The sequence below is a fragment of the Durio zibethinus genome, chromosome 25 (genome assembly GCF_047325235.1).
Source record: "Durio zibethinus cultivar Kanyao isolate XHJ-2024 chromosome 25, ASM4732523v1, whole genome shotgun sequence".
In the NCBI taxonomy this organism is placed as follows: Eukaryota; Viridiplantae; Streptophyta; class Magnoliopsida; order Malvales; family Malvaceae; genus Durio; species Durio zibethinus.
This window is the reverse complement of record NC_143186.1, coordinates 14,640,831-14,659,263: the sequence shown is the minus strand read 5'-3', so window position 1 is coordinate 14,659,263 and position 18,433 is coordinate 14,640,831. Positions and strand designations below refer to the sequence as shown.

Sequence of the window (18,433 nt, the reverse complement as noted above, 5' to 3'; positions counted from 1 at the left end):
CAATAATTGTATTAATAACCAAAGTTCATGTCCAATCTATTTTGGTCTATAACATTCTAATTATACAAAAAATGTTTATGAAAAAGTTTTTGGAGGGAATTTTTTCATATAAACTCAAAGAAATTATCTTGATTCAATTAAAAAAATAAAAAACAATTTGTTTTAGGAAAGAAAAAAGGTCAATATACAACTAATGAAAAAAGAAACAATACCAGTAAACGGTGCGTTTTAATGGCATCAGGAAACGCAGCGTTTTTCACGTTAGAATTATATCTTCTTCTTCCCTCTCTTTTTCTTGCCCCTCTCCCTCCAAATCATTAAATCAGTACCCCAAAAACCCAAGCAGTTCGGGAAACCGTAAAACGACCCGATCCAGAACCCTAAATGGCGTCGACATCGGCATCTCGCTCCGACGGCGTCATTGGCAGAATCAGACGCGCCGCTTCCAATCTTTACTCCGATAATCAAACGCTTGTCACCGTAAGTTTTTTTTTTTATTATTAAAGTTTTAATTTTTGTCTATTTTCACAAAACAATTTGAATTCTTTATTTCTTTTTCAGGATATAAGAAAATCTTTGAATTTTATGAGGGAAATCGCGGTGGATTTAGAGAGAGATAATCAAACTGAGATGGTATTTAAATATTTATTTTATATGATAATATATTCTTTTTAAAGCATAAATTTTTATTTTCTTCCCCCTGTTTAGCTACTGGAAATATGTTAAAAGGAAATTTTTTTTTTTAATTTGCTTCTGTGTTGGATTTCTTGGTGTAAAAAGTAGTGGGGAAATGTGGGATTCGATTGGGTTTAGATTTTGTCCAACACCCATAAAACCCCATCTTTTCTTTGTCTTTTGGGTTTCAACTGTGTCGAGACCCATAGTCCTGGAGTCGATTCCAATAAGCTTAGTGGTAAACCCCATTTTTTAAAAACCTTTATATTTGTTTTATTAAGAAAGTGTTGAAATTTTTGAAAAAAAAAATGCATTAAAACTTTTAACTATTGCCTAACCTTTTGCTCGAGTAAAGCCTGAAACAAGATGAGATGATCAAAATGATTATGTAAATATTTATTTTGTCCGTTATCTCCCTTTGATTGATTAATAAGGATGATTAATATGGAGGTAAGTTACATGAGAGTGGTTTATTTTGTTGGTTGGGGTTTTGGTTGGTAGCATTGTAACCATGTTGTGTAGTGCCAGCTCCTAGGTTTTTTAGGGTTTTGGAAAGAGTGCTTCATTTGAGTTGTAGCTCTACGGACTGGTTTGTATGTTTCAACCTCTGTTGTTACAATAGCTTCTAGAAAGAGGTCAAAAATAATGTTGAAGAATAAATGAAATAAGCAAAACAATATTTTGATATATGTTGACTTCAAAACCAAAAGTTTAAAGATAATCAGATCACAAAATCCTTTTTGGTACCGTAGATATTGATGATAGTTTGATTTGTAGGTGAAGCAGCTCGAAGATGCTGTTGTTGAACTGGTAGAAGCTCATGAAAACTGCCTACATTATTCATCAGCTATTCAATCTGTTGGAGATGCATACCAACCTGGGACTGAGGTGCATTTTTTTTTATGCATATATATATATATATATATATATATATTGGTTTAGTAATAACATGATATTTAAATGTGCTAACACTTACTAAATTAATGTCATCTGCTGCTTGCATGTTTAACCACAGTTAACTGATTTTAAGAAGTTGCTTGATACCGAGTTTGAAAAGGTCAAGGCTAGTTCATCTTCAAGTCCACAGAATCATCCATTGATACATCAGTTCCGGCAAGCTGTCTGGGTATGTTTTTTAAACTCATCAAGCCATTTTTTGAAATTATTAAGATGGAAGTGTCAAGTCAGTGATTATTTTTTATCTTCTTATACTGCTAATCTGATTTTGTACTAAGGATTGTTGGTCTCCTTGACTTTCCGATTCTGAAACATTATGGGTTGCATATTATGCATGCATTTATATGCATATGTATGTATGTACGTATGTATGTATGTATGTAGACAAAATCAACATGTTTGTTTGTATAGAAATGCAAACTAGCATGGATAATTCGGTTTTGTCAGAATCATTTCCTTCTCTCTCTCTCTCTCTCTCTCTCTCTCTCTATATATATATATATATATATATATATATATATATATATATATATGCACGGGGGAGGAAAGAAGGTGGAAGACATGAGTAATAATCTAAGAACTATAAAAATGAATGACAGAAAAATGCATAATGCTGAGCAAGTTGAGAATTTGTTCGCAAATGTTTTCTCCTGGCTGATGGTTGCCTCGTATTGTGAAAGGTTAAGCTCATTATGGCTTTGGTTATTTACTTGAAGAAAACATTATAGAATTTATAGGTGCATTATGACCAAAGAAAGCATGTCAAATAACATAGAGTTTTATTGAGATAACCTTGGCCTTTGGTTTTCATGTAGCATTTGTACTGGATATGGTTTTTGGTGGAGTTTCATGCCTTAATCTTTAATAGGAATTTTGGAACAATGGATGTCCTACCTAAGCAAAGACAATAAGTGTAGACCTTATTCTGGTTTTGATGCGTTGGCAATATGGGACCACTGATCTTCTTAAATGTTAAGATGATGTTGTGTAGCCTGGTTTATTCACTACCCCTCCTGTGCAAGTCCACCAGAATGAAAGATTGAACAAAGCATAGGTCCGTCACATACCTTGTACTCAAATTTCATTTCAATCAGAATAGAGGTAGCTATGATTAGAGTCTTGATCACTTGGTGTAAGAAATTTTACTTACTAATGAAAGCAACAGTCGAGGGACGAGTGTGGAGGTGTGTTTGAGTTCAATAAATACATGGCATTTGAGATTATGGTCAGGGCTGCTTCCCAGTGGCATTTACAATGAAATAGGAGTCCTCATATTAGTTTGCAGTTGGTGGGCAATCTGTTGGTCTCTAAATCTACGAAGCGCTGACTTTCTCTCACTCATGCCAGAATTGAAATACTGGATGCCAAGAGATATTATGTGCCGCACTATTTACGAATGATCTTCATATTTAAGCTTTTATATTAATTGGTAATATGATTTATAACTATTTTGGCTGATCATTCAAGTGGGATTTCTTACATATCCGGTGTTCTTAAATCTTCCTCAGAATGTTCATCATGCTGGACAGCCAATGCCAGGTGAAGAGCAGGAGGATATTGTCTTGACCAGTACGGAGAGCAATATTAAGAATCTTAAATGTCCATTGACTGGAAAGCCTATTACTGAACTAACAGAACCAGTTCGCAGGTATTATGTAGTTAATTATAAACAGATCTTTCAAGTGAAAACTTGTATTTTGTTTTATCTGATTAACTTGTTTATGTTTTGAGAGATGTATTTGCTCTTAGTTGAAAATTTTCTTTATTTTATTCTGTTGTTTTAGGACAGGTGCGTATATATTAGTGTATCATTCAAAAACTTCCCAAAAAGCCAATGTGCTTGGTACAGTATCTTTTAAGTTTCAATTTGAGTGTGAATGGTAGGAAGCATGGGAGTTCCATTGCCTTTTGCTGTAAGAGATTCAGTTGGTTAGGAAAACCTGAAAATCTAACTCATAGAAAGGTGGCCTTTTGGTGTTGCCAATATGATTGAGTTGTTTAGAAACATGAGCATGCATTCGAATTTGCATTTCTGTACCTGTCGTTTTGTTTTAAATGATATCCAGGTTGTTTACCCTGATGCAGCGTGGACTGCAAGCATATTTACGAAAGGAATGCTATCCTGGACTTCATAAAATCCAAGCGTGGCAATGCTAAATGCCCCGTATCAGGTATACCATTTGATTTCATATTAGAGTTATTGTTTCTCTATAGTGCTCTCATTCCTGACCATTTCTTCTTCTATCAGCTTGCCCTAAGATGCTGCAGGCGAAAAAAGTTACCTGCGACCCATTGTTACTCTTTGAGATTGAGGAGCAGCGCTCATTGAGTGAAGAGACTGCTAGAACTGGTGTGATAGAAGATTTTACAGAGATGGAGGCCTCATGAGGAAGAGAGTCCATGATGGAAGCAGTTATGCAACATTCCCGGTTTGATATCATGATTGAGTCACTGTGGTCTCCTAGCTGATTAGATTTCCTTTGTACAGTCTTAATACATAGAAGTGTAATTATGCACCTTTCTTACCGTAATCACTTTCTTCTTTCTTCTTTTGATTTCTGAAACCATTTACTTCTCCATTTTGAAACTTGGATACTCATCATGTTCATACATTTTGCAGAATCATTCTAATTCAGTTCATGAGCGATCTGAGATTAAATTCTGGGTTAATATACTTAAATTTCGTGGAATTTTGTCATTATATTTTTAATTTTGTTAATTTTCATTCGGAATTGATGAAATTTTGTTATTTACATTACCAAAATATTTTGTGAAATTATTTTCTATAAAAAAAATCAAAGAAAATAAAAATGTAATAACAAAATTAATAAAATTAAAGAATAATAATAAATTTTAACATAAAAGATATATTAAATAAAAAATTAAGAAAAACTGAAATATGTGACACTATTAATTTTTATTATAAAATTTAAAAATCAAAACTGTTAAATGTTAATAGTGGATAATGATTTTATTTTATTTTTTTACGTATTATGTTGGGACAAGTCATATTATTTTTGGGTTTTTGACGCCGTATAAAATTTCTTGCAAGTCTTAAGCATTTATTCTTAAGATACTAGAAAATCTTTCTCGTGGAGCAGAACTTAAGCCATTCTCGACAGCGGCTTTCATGAATAGTACTAGGTTTCCTGTTTCTCGAATCTTTTCTCTGTTCAGCCGTTCTCTTTCTCCTCCAATCATAAACCTATTATTTAATTCAACTCTACCTCATGTTCCTTCATGCAAATTTTCCATTATAGCCCAGTTCTCCTTCTCTTCTTCATCTCTTCCTCCTCCTTCTCCTTTGTATGCTGCAATGGAAACCCAAGTGGGTAGTAGTAGTAGTAGTCGTTGGAGGCCCATGTGTTTGTACTACACTCAAGGCAAGTGTACTCAGGTTTGCCTGCTAGCTTTTCCCACCCCTACTCTTTATCACAAACACTAAGAAAATGCCAACCTTTGTTGATTTTCATTGTTTATTTTCACAATTTCTCTGGTGCTTACCATCTGTTTGACTTAATTTGAAAAGCCTGATTTTTGTGTCCATTTTATATGTGGGTATATTTTTAAACATGTGCTTGTCTTTCTGGGTATACAATTTGGGTTCCACACCTCCACTTGTTATTTTTTGCTGTTTCATTTTATTTTTGAGAGTAAAATTCAAATTTAACTTTTTGAATAACAAAATAAATGACTTTAGTTTTGTATAGAATAATTAATTCTTTGGGAGCGTATTGCATTTTGGTAATATGCAACCAAATATGATTTTTTTTCTTTGTCTTTGTTTTTCCTTTTTAATATTTTTTTTTTACAAAGCATAAGCAAATAATAAGAGCAAGTAACAGAAATACTGATGGAACCAAGCCTTATTATATTAGGATTATGTGGATTTGTTTGGTATTTATTGGTTTCATTGAGGTAAAGTGCTGAAATCCAGAAAAAAAGAAAGTATCATATTTTTGTTGGGTTGTATAAATTTTCATAGTATATGATCGAATTGCATACCATTTTATAGAAAGGTTGGTTGCATAAACTTGCATTTTCCAGCTGCTTATTTTAATTCCCCTCGGACAATGTTGCCATGTCCAGAATAGCATTTTGGTTTGTTTCTTATTAGTCCTGAAATCGAGTAGAACATGTAAATTTGGTTGATTATTGTTTGTGATGTTTGAATGTGGGAAATGCTAGTCTTTTGAATCTCTTAGTCATGTTTAAGTTTTAGATATGAGTAGAAATGTTATTTTCCAAAAAAAAAAAAAAGAAGATTAGGTATTGTTAGTTCTGATATCTGATTTAGTCACTCTATCATTTCAGATGGATGATTCTATCCATCTGGAGAAGTTTAATCATGATTGCTCCAGGGATCTTCAAGTTAATGCCACTGACAGTGATAAAAAATGCTCTCAAGATGTGGATTTTCTCTTGGTGCTGGATTTAGAAGGGAAAGTTGAGATACTTGAGTTTCCTGTGCTGCTGATGGATGCAAAATCATTGGGTTTAGTGGATTTCTTCCACAGGTTCCTTTATTTTTTCTTTACAGTATGTTTGGCACCAGTGCAATTCATTTTTAATGATAGTATAATTTTGAAAATTTTGCTTAGATAAAATATATGAGTGTGCTGAAATGTAAAAAAAAAAAGTTTATATTAATTTTGATTCAAGATTTATTAATTAATGTAATTTATATTTTGTACAATAAAAAACTTAGAGTTTAAAAGACTAAATTAAAAGTGAAAAGAAGGCAAGCAAAATTTTGGGGTCATGAATGTAAAACTTAAAAGCTTTGTCCTTCAATAAAAGAAAAAAAAATTCACCCAGTTTTGCAAGTGACTGGTTTTGCCTCCAAAAGTTTGTGGCAAATGATGGACCATTACCTAAGTAATGCCCATTTTGATAGTAGTGTAACTTAGTTGCAACTGAGTTTAGTTCTTTTTCAAAACTGTATATCTAACTTATAAAAAAAAATTGTTACAGGTTTGTGAGGCCCTCTAAGATGAGTGAGCAAGCAATAAACAAATATATTGAAGGAAAATATGGTGAAATTGGGGTTGACAGGTAATACTGAAGCTACTTTTGTTCTATCTTATCAGTGATATTAGCAGCTGCCACTTTGCTGGCTAATTCCTTGCTACGATAATTGGTAGTATTTTGGGCTAATGAAATTTGTTTTCTTGCTAAAATTAACTTGATTGTAGAGTCTGGCATTATACAGCTCTGCCATTTATGGAAGTTATTCAGCAGTTTGAAGCTTGGTTGACTCAACATAACCTATGGAAAAAGGAAGAGGGTGGCTGCCTTGCTTGTGCAGCATTTGTAACTTGGTGAGTCTTGAAATCTATTTGATATTTATTTGTTTTTTGTCTACTGAAGAATGTTCATTTCTTTGATATCAGTGGAAACTGGGATTTGAAGACAAAAATCCCTCAGCAATGCATAGTTTCCGGGATCAAGCTCCCTCCATATTTTATGGAATGGATCAATCTAAAGGATGTTTATCTAAATTTTTATGGGCGTGAGGTAACTACGAGCTTTAATGAGACTGAGCCCCTGTTTTCATCTTTCTTCGATTTGATGCATCTTGGAGCTTTAAATGGATAGTGCCTGACAAATACTCATGTCTTGAAATGATAAATTTGATTTTGTGCTTAAATCATTTTTACTCGATTCAATCCCGGGTGAACCTGTTTCCTTCCTGATTAAGATTAAGTTCTTTTGGTTCTATAACTGGTTGTAAAGCCATAATTTTCTAAGCCTTAAGGAAATAATCTCTTTTCTTTTCTTTTGTTTTTAGTTTAAAAGGGTACTGAAGTGTAGGCGGAAAAACTGAAATAGTGATCTTGATGGAAGGCTAGGCACAAGCATAACAGTCATGAACATGTTTGTACTTATTTATTATATCCAACCTTGCATTATCACTCCTTTCTCATCAACAATAACAACAACAACAAAAAAGATCAAAGTTTCATTTGATTTTACTTTTAATTATGTCTTCATATAATTGTTTCTTTAAGGATGCTTGTCTTCTTTGTTCTTATGTGATATGAATTGCTTGACCATGGATAACAGGCCAGAGGAATGATGTCCATGATGAAGCAGCTTGAAATTCCAGCATTGGGTAGTCACCATCTAGGTATTGATGACTCAAAAAATATAGCAAGGGTATTACAACACATGCTTGCTGATGGTGCTCTTATGCAAATTACTGCAAGGAGGCATCCTGAATCTCAAAAAGTTGAATTTCACTATGAGAATCGCATTAGGGCTCCTCAAAGAAGAGAAAGGCGGCTTTAAGCTAAATCTAAACCTTCCAGTGATACTACGGTAGCTGTAAAATTTGGGGAATAGAAACTTGCATTCTTTGGTTTTGACATTTGATGCTATCTTTTTAATCCAGATAATGCTTAGTCAAATTCTTCCTTGGAAGGTTTTGAGTAGTGAGTACTCTATGAGCAGGCTGTGGTTTGGAAACTTGTCTCATTTGCTATATTTGTTGTAGAGCAATATCCAACTGATAGGGATTAAATTTTGTTATCCCAATAATGTAATGGAGATTCACTTTAAGAACATAGTTGTATTTTGTATTTCGTATTTGAGGATGTCAAGAATCAAATCTTAATCATTAAAACTAAAAATTTACCATCAAATCAACATACTGTAGAATGTTGGTAAACTTCGAATTGAGGCAGAAACAGTAATAGCGTGTGAATGATAGCACCATAGAAGATGAATTCAATGTTAAGGTTACACTTAACTTTTGTTTGGTAGTGTGGTAAGATGGGTTCAATGCCAAAACGACATGCAAATGGTGCAATCAAACTCTCTCTAAATCGCTTAACAACCTCAAAATCAACAATGATAGAATCATTAGATATGAACCGAGTGACTCCAATTGACAACATTTTACCAAAATTACTTTGGTAGATAACTGGGTATCTCTCCTCCGCTAAAGAGCCGTTGTACCTTCAAATCTCATTCCTAATAGGCCAATACACTCCGCAATAACTTTATGATATTTTCCCCAACTTTATGATATTTTCATCGACAACAAATCCAAGATATTTGGCGGCAACTTTCGCCTTTTTGGTACGAAAAATGAAGAAAATTCATTCATCTTAGCGACATCCCCACTCTTCCATTGAGCGCGTTCCTCTCACTCCCCTCATTTAAGTTGCAACTCACCCTAACAACCTCTAATCAAGTTATCAAGCCCCTAACCCTCAGGCCCCAAAATCAACAACTCCCAAAAAATATATCATTCTAAGTCACGTGTTTTCAACGAGCGTGAAGATGAACAGAAAAATTATCGGAATAAAATGCCTTGGTTAGTATTTTCAGTTTCTCTGAAACCTTATGCCCTAGTATCCTTTTTCACCTGATTTAAAAAAAAAAAAAAAACCCAAAACTTGAAGCAACTCAAAATCCGAACTTTTTTCTCCTAAATTGATTTCTAAGCGATTTTGCTTCATGGGTTTCTCATAATTTTCGATTTCCAATTCGGAACGATCCAACTCAGCGTTTCTCTGGTGAGTTAAGTACTGAGTTCGATCGATTTTTATGTATCTGTAAAAACCATTGCTCTATTGAAGCACCCCATTGAGAAAATTGAAAGATGGATCGTTAGTTGAATACCCATTTGCCTAAAGCTTTGAATTAAAATGATATGCGATAGTTTGTGAAGCTTTAGAAGAAATTTGATATATAAGTTAGTGGTTTTTATATATATTTTGTGGGGGGTTTTGGTCATGCAACTATCACCTTCCTCAGTTTCTTCATCGAAACGGAGGGATTCTTGGCAACAATCGGGTACTAGGCTTCGAAAGAAGCATAAGAGATTAGACGCAATATGTGAGGAAGAGTATAATAGGAACCATGGAGAGGGAAATGAGGGGGATGGTGTTGATGGGTCGGGGAGTGTGGATTTGGAGCTCCGTAGGAGCTTACGGGTCAGGAAGGCACCTGTTATTTTGGATGTGTCGCCTCCGCCTCCGAAGAAAAGGCGGAAGATTGGGAAGAATGGGAGATTTTGTCGGGGGAGGAGGAGCTTAGGGAGTGTGAAGGAGGAGAAAGAGGAGGAGGAGGAGGAGGAGACGAGGGAGGTGCTGACTCTGGGGAGTTGGAGGTCAAGGTTGAGGACGAGGGGAAGGGATGTGAGTCTTGAAGTGAAGATGGAGGAGAGAGTTTTGTCCAGTAGGAGGAGGAAGCTTTTTGAGGATACAGGTGGGAATGAGGAGGAGGATGAGGATGTGGATGCAGATGAGGTTGATGATGAGGATGAGAATGAGGAGAAGGAGAAGGAGACGGAAGAGGAGGGTGAAATGGATGGTGGGGAAATGAAGGCTGCAAAATCCAAGAGGCCGAGGAGTATTAAGGCAGCAAGTGGTAGAGAGAGTGAAGAAAAGGCTGAGATTTGTGGCATGGAAGAAGAAAGGGAGCTGGAAAAAGAGGAAATTAAAGGGGAAGGGCTAGTGGAGGGTGCTCCTGTTTTAGACAGAGAAATAAGTCATGGAAATAATAGGAAGGATGAGGTTGTGGAGGGTCCAGCAGTATTACAGAACGTAATGAGTCATGGAAATGAGGAGAGGATAGATGGTAATGTGGTTGAGTTGGTTAAAGAAGAAGATAGAGAGGTATCAAATTGTATACAATCAGAGGAGGGGTGCATTGGCCATGAAAATATTGAGGTAACTGAAACAATTGAAAGAGTGGAACTGAGGGAAGAACAAGTGCAACAGTTAGAATGTCAGAATGAAAGAGAAAATGAAGACGATGTTGTAGAAGTCGAAAATGTTCCAGAGGAAGTTGAAGATGTTGGTGTTCATGATGCAAAAGATGATGGATTGGTGAAGATTGATGAAAAACCTTCAGAATATCAGAGTGATATGAAGGTACAGGAGTCAAATCAAGCGGCTGCTGATACAATTGGCAAGCCACGTATCAAACAAGGGAGAAGGTGTGGTTTGTGTGGTGGTGGAACTGATGGAAAACCCCCAAAGAAGCTGGTCCATGATGCAGGTGATAGCGAAAATGAAGCATACAGCTTTTCAGCTTCAGAGGAACCAAACTATGACATTTGGGATGGGTTTGGTGACGAACCTGGGTGGCTTGGTCGTCTCCTGGGTCCTATAAATGATCGTTATGGTATTGCTGGAATCTGGGTTCATCAACACTGTGCTGTATGGAGTCCTGAGGTGCAGTTCTGTTTTTTTCCCATTTTATTTTCCACTTTTTCAAACTTAACTTTTTAATTGCCTCTCTCCTTGTGTTGGTGGATATATATGTATAAGTATTCATTATATACATATGCATGCTGATTTTTATCAACTATTATTTCTTCCTTTGTCAGCTTTAGGATTTTATATGCATTTTGGATGTCCACTGTCATTACCATAGCTTGTTTTGGGCTTTTGACACACCCTGGTCTTTTCCCATAGCCTCTTGACCATTATAGTTTTCTTCATGCCTTGTATATCTTGAAATTTCTCTTTTAACAACATTCATTTTTCTATATGCCAACCATAATATAATTTTAGGCAATTAAAGAATTGGTTCTGGACGTTTACAGTATCTATCACTCTTTCATCTCCCCTTTAATTCATCCTTATTCTGCTATATATCCCCTTTCATTGATGTTCATGCCTGTAGGTTTATTTTGCTGGCTTGGGTTGCTTAAAAAATGTTAGGGCAGCGCTTTGCAGAGGAAGAGCATTAAAATGCAGTATATGCGGGCGGCCAGGAGCAACAATTGGTTGCCGTGTTGATCGGTGTCCAAAAACATACCACTTGGTTTGTTTCTTGATATCTTTTGCTCAAAAAAATCTCCCTTAATGCACCCTCCCCTTCTTCTCTACTTCAATTTTTGTTCGGGAAAAAGGAAGAGGTTATATTACTTTCTAATTGATGACATTCCATTTTTTTCAGCCTTGTGCAAGGGCTAATGGATGTATCTTTGATCATCGCAAATTTCTCATAGCCTGCACTGATCATCGGTATCTCTTCCAACCACATGGTACTCAATATTTAGCCCGGATAAAGAAAATGGAAGCTAAGAAAATGAAGTTGGAAATGAGGAAGGTATCAAATGATGCATGGAGAAAGGATATTGAAGCTGAAGAAAAATGGTTGGAGCATTGTGGTGAGGATGAAGAGTTCTTGAAACGTGAGGGCAAGAGACTTCATCGGGATTTGTTAAGAATAGCACCTGTCTATATTGGAGGCTCAGAATCTGAGAGTGGGAAATCTTTTGAGGGTTGGGAATCTGTTGCTGGCTTGCAGGATGTTATCCGATGCATGAAGGAAGTTGTCATCTTACCACTATTATATCCTGAGTTCTTTGACAATCTGGGGCTTACACCTCCCAGAGGTGTTCTTTTGCATGGCTATCCTGGAACAGGTAAAACTCTTGTAGTGCGAGCATTGATTGGTTCTTGTGCTCGCGGCAATAAACGGATTGCATATTTTGCCCGCAAAGGTGCTGACTGCTTAGGAAAATATGTTGGTGATGCTGAACGGCAGCTTAGGCTCTTGTTCCAGGTTGCTGAGAGATGTCAACCTTCTATAATATTCTTTGATGAGATAGATGGCTTAGCACCTCGGCGGACAAGGCAGCAAGATCAGACACATAGTTCAGTTGTGTCCACATTGCTTGCTCTGTTAGATGGTTTAAAGTCCCGAGGTTCAGTGGTGGTGATAGGGGCAACTAATCGCCCTGATGCTGTTGATCCCGCATTGAGGAGGCCAGGGAGATTTGATCGAGAGATTTATTTTCCACTGCCATCATTGGAGGACAGGGCTGCAATCCTTGAACTTCATACTAAAAAATGGCCAAAACCAGTTGCTGGATCTTTGCTCAAATGGGTTGCAAGAAAGACAGTAGGGTTTGCTGGTGCAGATTTGCAGGCTCTTTGTACTCAAGCAGCTATTATTTCTTTGAAGAGGAATTTTCCTTTGCAGGATATGTTGTCTGCTGCTGAAGAGAAAAGTCCTGGTGCTAAACGTGTTCCTCTCCCTATTGTTAGAGTTGAGGAAAGGGATTGGTTGGAGGCTTTGTCATGTTCCCCACCTCCTTGCTCACGTAGAGAGGCAGGAATGGCTGCTCAAGATTTAGTTGCCTCTCCTCTTCCTACCCATCTCATTCCTTGTCTATTGGAACCATTATCCACCTTGCTTGTTTCTCTTCATTTGGATGAACGCCTCTGGTTGCCACCCCTTCTTTCTAAAGGTGGTGCAGTGATTGAGAGTGTGCTTGTTTCCACATTGCATGACAAGAGACTGCCCAAGGATCATTGGTGGTCCCATCTTAATGACCTTCTTCAAGAAGGAGAGGTTGCTAAGGAGATAGAGAGAAAGCTGTCACGTGCTGGAATGTTAATTGGAGAGACTAGCTTTGCTGATTATGATGCTTTCATAGGTGATATTAGTGATGATGGTGCTAAGTTTGAACCCTCAATAGTGCGTAATGGAAGCACATTCTCTAGTTTGTCACGAAATACCTGTTTTACTTCAACAAGGAAAACAGGGTTTCAGATATTAGTTGCTGGAAGTCCCAGGTCTGGCCAAAAGCATCTTGCTTCTTGTCTTCTTCACTGTTTCATCGGGAATGTTGAAATACAGAAAGTTGATTTAGCTACAATTGCACAAGAAGGACATGGTGACTTAATTCACGGAGTGACTCAAATTTTAAGTATGTTCCTCATACTTTATCTTTTTTCTTTTGTAGGTAGCATTAGTTCTTTGGTATACCTGTTTACTTTTTGAGCAACATGAGATAGATTATAAATGCTGACTTCTATCCTTTCACACCATGTGTTTCCCCACCTCCTTTTGCCTTCTATGCTTCTTGGATCATGTTTAAGCTGCTTGGTACTTCAATTGTTTAGGAATATTTCTTGTCTCTTCTATCTAGGTTAGTTGGAAATATGAGTTAAAGAACCATTAAAGGCCTAACTAAAAGAACAACTTATTTGGCATGGAGTATTTATCTCTTGAAAATGAAGCTAGTGGACCATAGATACTACCCTATGTCAAAAGTTGGAATTCACTGTATGCATTGGCTTCTGGTAAGTTTCATTATGAAGTCAGTAGTGCTAGCTCACATATAATTTGACTAAAAGGGGACTGGCATTATGGAGATTCCTATAGATACCTCAGTGAAACTTAAATAATTGGATTTATTTGTTTCTTGGGCTTGCTTTTTTTTTTTTAATCCTCTTGTGCTCAGTAGCTTAATGGTGAGTGAGAGGTTTGTTGAACATGTATGACAATGACTAAGCACCTTGGTTCATGTTTTAAGCTTTTTATTCTATACATTCACACCATGTGTTTTGAGGTCAAAAGAAATTTCTTGTGTGAATGTTACATTAAAGGGTTAGGGTTGCTAGATCTAATTCATCTGAAATATCCTTACAAACTATTCAAATTCCATGGCAGTGAAATGTGCAAGCTTGGGGTCAACTGTGGTTTTTATGCCAAGAATAGATTTGTGGGCTGTGGAGACAATTGATCAAGCTGCTGAGGAGAGCAATTCATCTTCAATATTCCATCAAGCTCCTATGGTGGAAGATCCTGAAGTTGTTGAAAAGGAAAATGAATCCTCTCTGCAGCAATCTGAATTGGCAGAGACGGTGGAGGCTACAGTAGCTGTTCAAAGCGTCTCACATGCCTGGAGCTCATTTGTTGAGCAAGTGGAATCTATTTGTGTGACTACATCCTTGATAATTCTGGTATGAATTATTTCATTTACTTATTTGCATTTCAAGATCTAATAGTTTAGTTTATTTTGTTGCTTGAGTAGCTAGGCTCTACTTGTGGAGCTTAGAAATGAAAGTTGTTTTTGCTTTGATCAAAGCAAATTCATATGCTTGATCTAATCAGGGTATCTTCTTTTTTTTTTCTCCAACTGTTCCTTGGGTTGCTTTGATTTGGCTAGTGTCAGGGGGGAACATTGTTGCACTTGCTTGACAATATTTAGATCTAAGTGCTTGGACATTTATTACTATCTAGTTAAATTTCTGTCATTTGACAGTAAAGGTTAATTTGACAGTTGCTGATTAGCAGCTTGTTGGGTAGAATCAGAGAATTGATTGACCTGCATTTGAGAAGCTCTAGGTTAGAGCTTCTTTTATGCAAACATGAACTCAAAGTAGATTGACTGATCAAAATAATGTACAAACTTGAAACTTCATGATCTGGTCCTTAATCTTAAGTTATGACATTGTGAAGTCAATTGTTAAAAACGTGTCAGTGTTTCAGTCTGATCCCTTATTCAATCGGAAATTTCTCTATTAAGATCAAAGTCCCATCCCCCTCTTTCTCCGCCGAACTCTTTCTCTTACTGCCTTAACATGTCTTGCACGCATGTCTAAGTCTTAATGCTTCTTATCTCCCAACAGGCTACTTCTGAAGTTCCATATCTGGAACTCCCTGATAGAATAAGGCAATTTTTTAAGGGTGATCTACCAAATTGCAGTCAGAAAACTACATTAGAGCACATTGTACCCAGATTCACTGTTCATGTTGGTGGGAATTTTAACCATGATATGGCTATCAAACTATCTGCTTCAGAGTTATCAAGGGATATCCTTCAATTGTTTGTTCATTTAATTCATCAAAGATCTCATGTCCATGAAGATTCCAAAACAAAAAATTCTGTCCAAACCTATGGAACTGCAGAAAATGACAATATATCTCATGGTTTGGCCTGTGAAGTGGGGGTTGGATCACAATTGCATGGTGATTTGTCTGTCATAGCGGCAGCACTACCAGTCAACAGTAGAAATTTGAAGATGAAATCAAGCTTGATGCTGGCAATAACTTCATTTGGCTATCAAATTTTGCGATATCCTCATTTTGCAGAGCTTTGCTGGGTGACATCAAAACTTAAAGAAGGTCCTTCTGCAGATATAGGTGGTCCCTGGAAGGGCTGGCCATTCAACTCTTGTATCATTCGTCCCACCAACTCATTAGACAAGGGAGCTGTTGCTTGTGGCTCCAGCAACATTAAAAACAAAGAGATATTTGGTTTGGTCAGAGGTCTTGTTGCTGTTGGTTTATCAGCATACAGAGGTGTGTACACATCACTTAGAGAAGTTTCATCTGAGGTACGGAAGGTTCTTGAGCTCCTAGTTGGGTGGATTAATGCAAAAGTTAACACTGGAAAAGACAGATATCAGTATGTTCGTATTTTATCTCAAGTTGCTTATATGGAAGATATGGTTTACAGTTGGGTGTATTCACTGCAGAGGTACCCTCTTTCTCATTGCTTATATACTTGTTGGTTCATATATGTATATGGATTATCATCTAACAAGAGACTTGATTCATTTGCAGTTTAGATCAGGATGTTCAAATAAAAGCAGCGAGCTTCATACCATATGCTTTGGGGTCTCCAGATAATCATTTTACATGTGTGAATTATACAGATCAAACTAAGGAATACAAGTCTCGAAGTTGCCCTGAATCAGAAGGTCTGGGTGCTAACACCAAGGAATTCCCTGTGAAGAATATTGATTTCATTGACTTAAACAAAATGGATGATGATTTTGCTCCTAATCACGAGGAAAAAGCTGAACTTTTTGAAGAAGCTGCACAGGGGATTGGCCTTGACGGTAATACCACTTCCGAGGAGCATCTTAATTCTTCTCTGCTCAACCAACCAATTGTTCATGTAGAAAAGCAGAATGTAACAAATCCTGGACCTTGTGGGTCAGAAAGCACTAGAACTCCTATGGTGGAGGTAGAATTAACTGTGCAAAATATAGACTGCATTGACTTGAACAAGATGGATGATGATTGTGCTCCTAGTCAGCAGGGAAAAGTTGCTGCTGTGGAAGAAAATGTAGAGCAAAAAGGTCTCAGCGATAATTCTACTATGGTGGAGCATCATAACTGTTCTGTGGCTAAGCATCCAGTTCTTGGAGACAAGCAGAATGGGGCAAATCCAGGACCGAGTGGGTTAGAAAGTACTAGAAATCCTATGGTTGAGGGAGATCCTGGGTCCTCAATACAATCTAATGGATTTGCACTGAGTGAATCCGTTCTTTCTGGGAATGGATTCTGTAATTCAGATGAACTGAATGGTGCAAAGTTCTATGGCTCTGGGAAAGCTTGCAACCAGATTAATGCTTCTGAAACAGAGATCACTATCACATCTGAAGATGGCAAGCCCAAAAACAATGAACATAAAGAAGATCCCAATTTCTCTTCAAGCGAAACTGCTCTTCCAACTGAATCAGGGGTCACGTGCTTTTATCGTTGCTGCTCTGGTTGCCTACATACCCTCCTTAGTTTAATGCAAAAAGTTCTGCTTAAACAATGGAAATCAGATGGGAGCCATTGGACGGTAGATGATGTTCATGATACAGTTGCATTATTGTCTGTGGATCTTCTTTCAACAGTTAGGAAAGTTTATGCTGCTGGATGTAGCAGCAATAAATTTGATGGCAACCTGAGAAATGAAAATCATAGAAACTTATCTAACTGTCCAGAATGGAGCACATGCCGTTGCAAAAGCTCAGAAAATAGTTTAGTTATTCCAATGCAGTGTAGCTGTCACTCTGTAGGCACCCCCTCTCCAAGTATCCAAATCGGGTTTGATCCAAAATTTGTTTACAGAGATGGAGTGATGGTTCCTATGGATTCTAACAAAGAAGTTTCTTTTCACTGTAAATTCGATACATTGTGCCTTTGTTCTCTTATAGAGTCTATTAATGACAAAGCAGCCTTTTGATTGATTTTGTTTTACAGCTTAGATTGTCTGGCTGTGGCAAGGTGAGTTTCTTTGGAGATTAAAATCAAATTTTGTTGGCTGAGTGTTTGCTTAAGGCAGTATCGAATCGTCGCCCACAAGGCATACTAGGATGGTCTTGCTTTCTTTCCTACTCAAACTGCTTCCCCAAATTTTGGTTCTCCTGGGTAGAAGCTAACCTATATACCATGTACATATCATCTGAGTTTATTGCACCTCTGAGTACTGTAAGTATGTTTTCTTATGGCCATTACATAATAATATATATTCCTATTGAGGTTTATTGTTCTGGTGTTTGTCGTCTTTTGCATTCTTTTGTGTTCTGACTAATAATCCATTGATCTGTACTCTATGACTGCAACTGTTGATTTCAATGAGAGGAGAATCCTAAATGCTGCAATTTAAAGGATCAAATTTTGAGATTATGAATGTTGGAAGTTTTATTTTATATCATAGACATTGCCTCTCCAAGTGTGCTTAATATTTAGGCTCCCTGTATTCCCTGAAAATGATATTTATGGTGACATTTCGATGGGGTTTCCTTTGGGACTCTAGCTATGGGATGGAACTATGTTTTGATGCTTGCCTTGCCTTGCCTGTAAGAGCAATAGAAAATTCCTTAGCCTGTTCATAGCTGCTGCTGCTGGATGAATATATTGCAGCATTGTTTCGGACAAGGTTCATCAAAGCTGCTTCATGATTGAGCATGTCTTTTTGGCAATTGGCAATGGTTCCAAAAATTCGTTCTGGACAATTTCAAGAAAAAATAAATGAACAAAATAAAATTTGTGAATGAACCAAAAGGAAAGACCAGAAACGGGTTCCGTTCAGTATAGTATGTGAACAGCTAGCCAAAATGCATCAATCAAAAAAAATGATCTTCTTCCAGCAATCCCATTTGCCAAAAACCCTACAAATTTCAATCCAAACTCACTCTCAAAGAATGAACAAGAAGAGATCAATCTCTTTTTAGAATCTTTCTACAACTGCTAATTACAGCTTAATTATAGAAGAGACAAGAAAGAGTGATAACAACTTATCTTATCAGGCTGGAATATT

At 36.8% G+C, this 18,433-nt stretch overlaps 3 protein-coding genes across 4 annotated transcripts; all 3 read left to right on the top strand.

Annotated features, from left to right (window-relative positions):
• The first annotated feature begins 287 nt into the window (after nt 1–287).
• On the top strand, nt 288–4,291 carry LOC111275862 (E3 SUMO-protein ligase MMS21). The gene is given in 8 exon segments (XM_022861439.2): nt 288–480; nt 562–633; nt 1,453–1,563; nt 1,691–1,801; nt 3,141–3,280; nt 3,718–3,803; nt 3,881–4,011; nt 4,013–4,291. Coding segments are annotated over 8 exon segments (771 nt in total). The 5' UTR covers nt 288–384; the 3' UTR covers nt 4,037–4,291.
• A 352-nt stretch (nt 4,292–4,643) lies between these two features.
• On the top strand, nt 4,644–8,220 carry LOC111276237 (putative exonuclease domain-containing protein At3g15140). 2 transcript variants are annotated; one of them, XM_022862011.2, is made up of 6 exons: nt 4,644–5,029; nt 5,947–6,149; nt 6,607–6,687; nt 6,828–6,953; nt 7,026–7,149; nt 7,699–8,220. In XM_022862011.2, exons 1-6 carry the CDS (start codon nt 4,763–4,765, stop codon nt 7,921–7,923), a joined length of 1,026 nt encoding a protein of 341 aa, XP_022717746.2. In that variant the 5' UTR covers nt 4,644–4,762; the 3' UTR covers nt 7,924–8,220. The 2 variants fall into 2 exon arrangements, with proteins under 2 accessions (XP_022717746.2, XP_089610975.1); XM_089754849.1 differs by having other exon boundaries at nt 4,810–5,015.
• A 526-nt stretch (nt 8,221–8,746) lies between these two features.
• LOC111275863 (P-loop containing nucleoside triphosphate hydrolases superfamily protein) lies at nt 8,747–17,657 on the top strand. Its single transcript, XM_022861442.2, is given in 7 exon segments — nt 8,747–10,820; nt 11,275–11,415; nt 11,551–13,312; nt 14,059–14,351; nt 15,021–15,871; nt 15,958–17,334; nt 17,336–17,657. Coding segments are annotated over 7 exon segments (5,895 nt in total). The 5' UTR covers nt 8,747–9,374; the 3' UTR covers nt 17,361–17,657.
• Nucleotides 17,658–18,433: the final 776 nt, after the last annotated feature.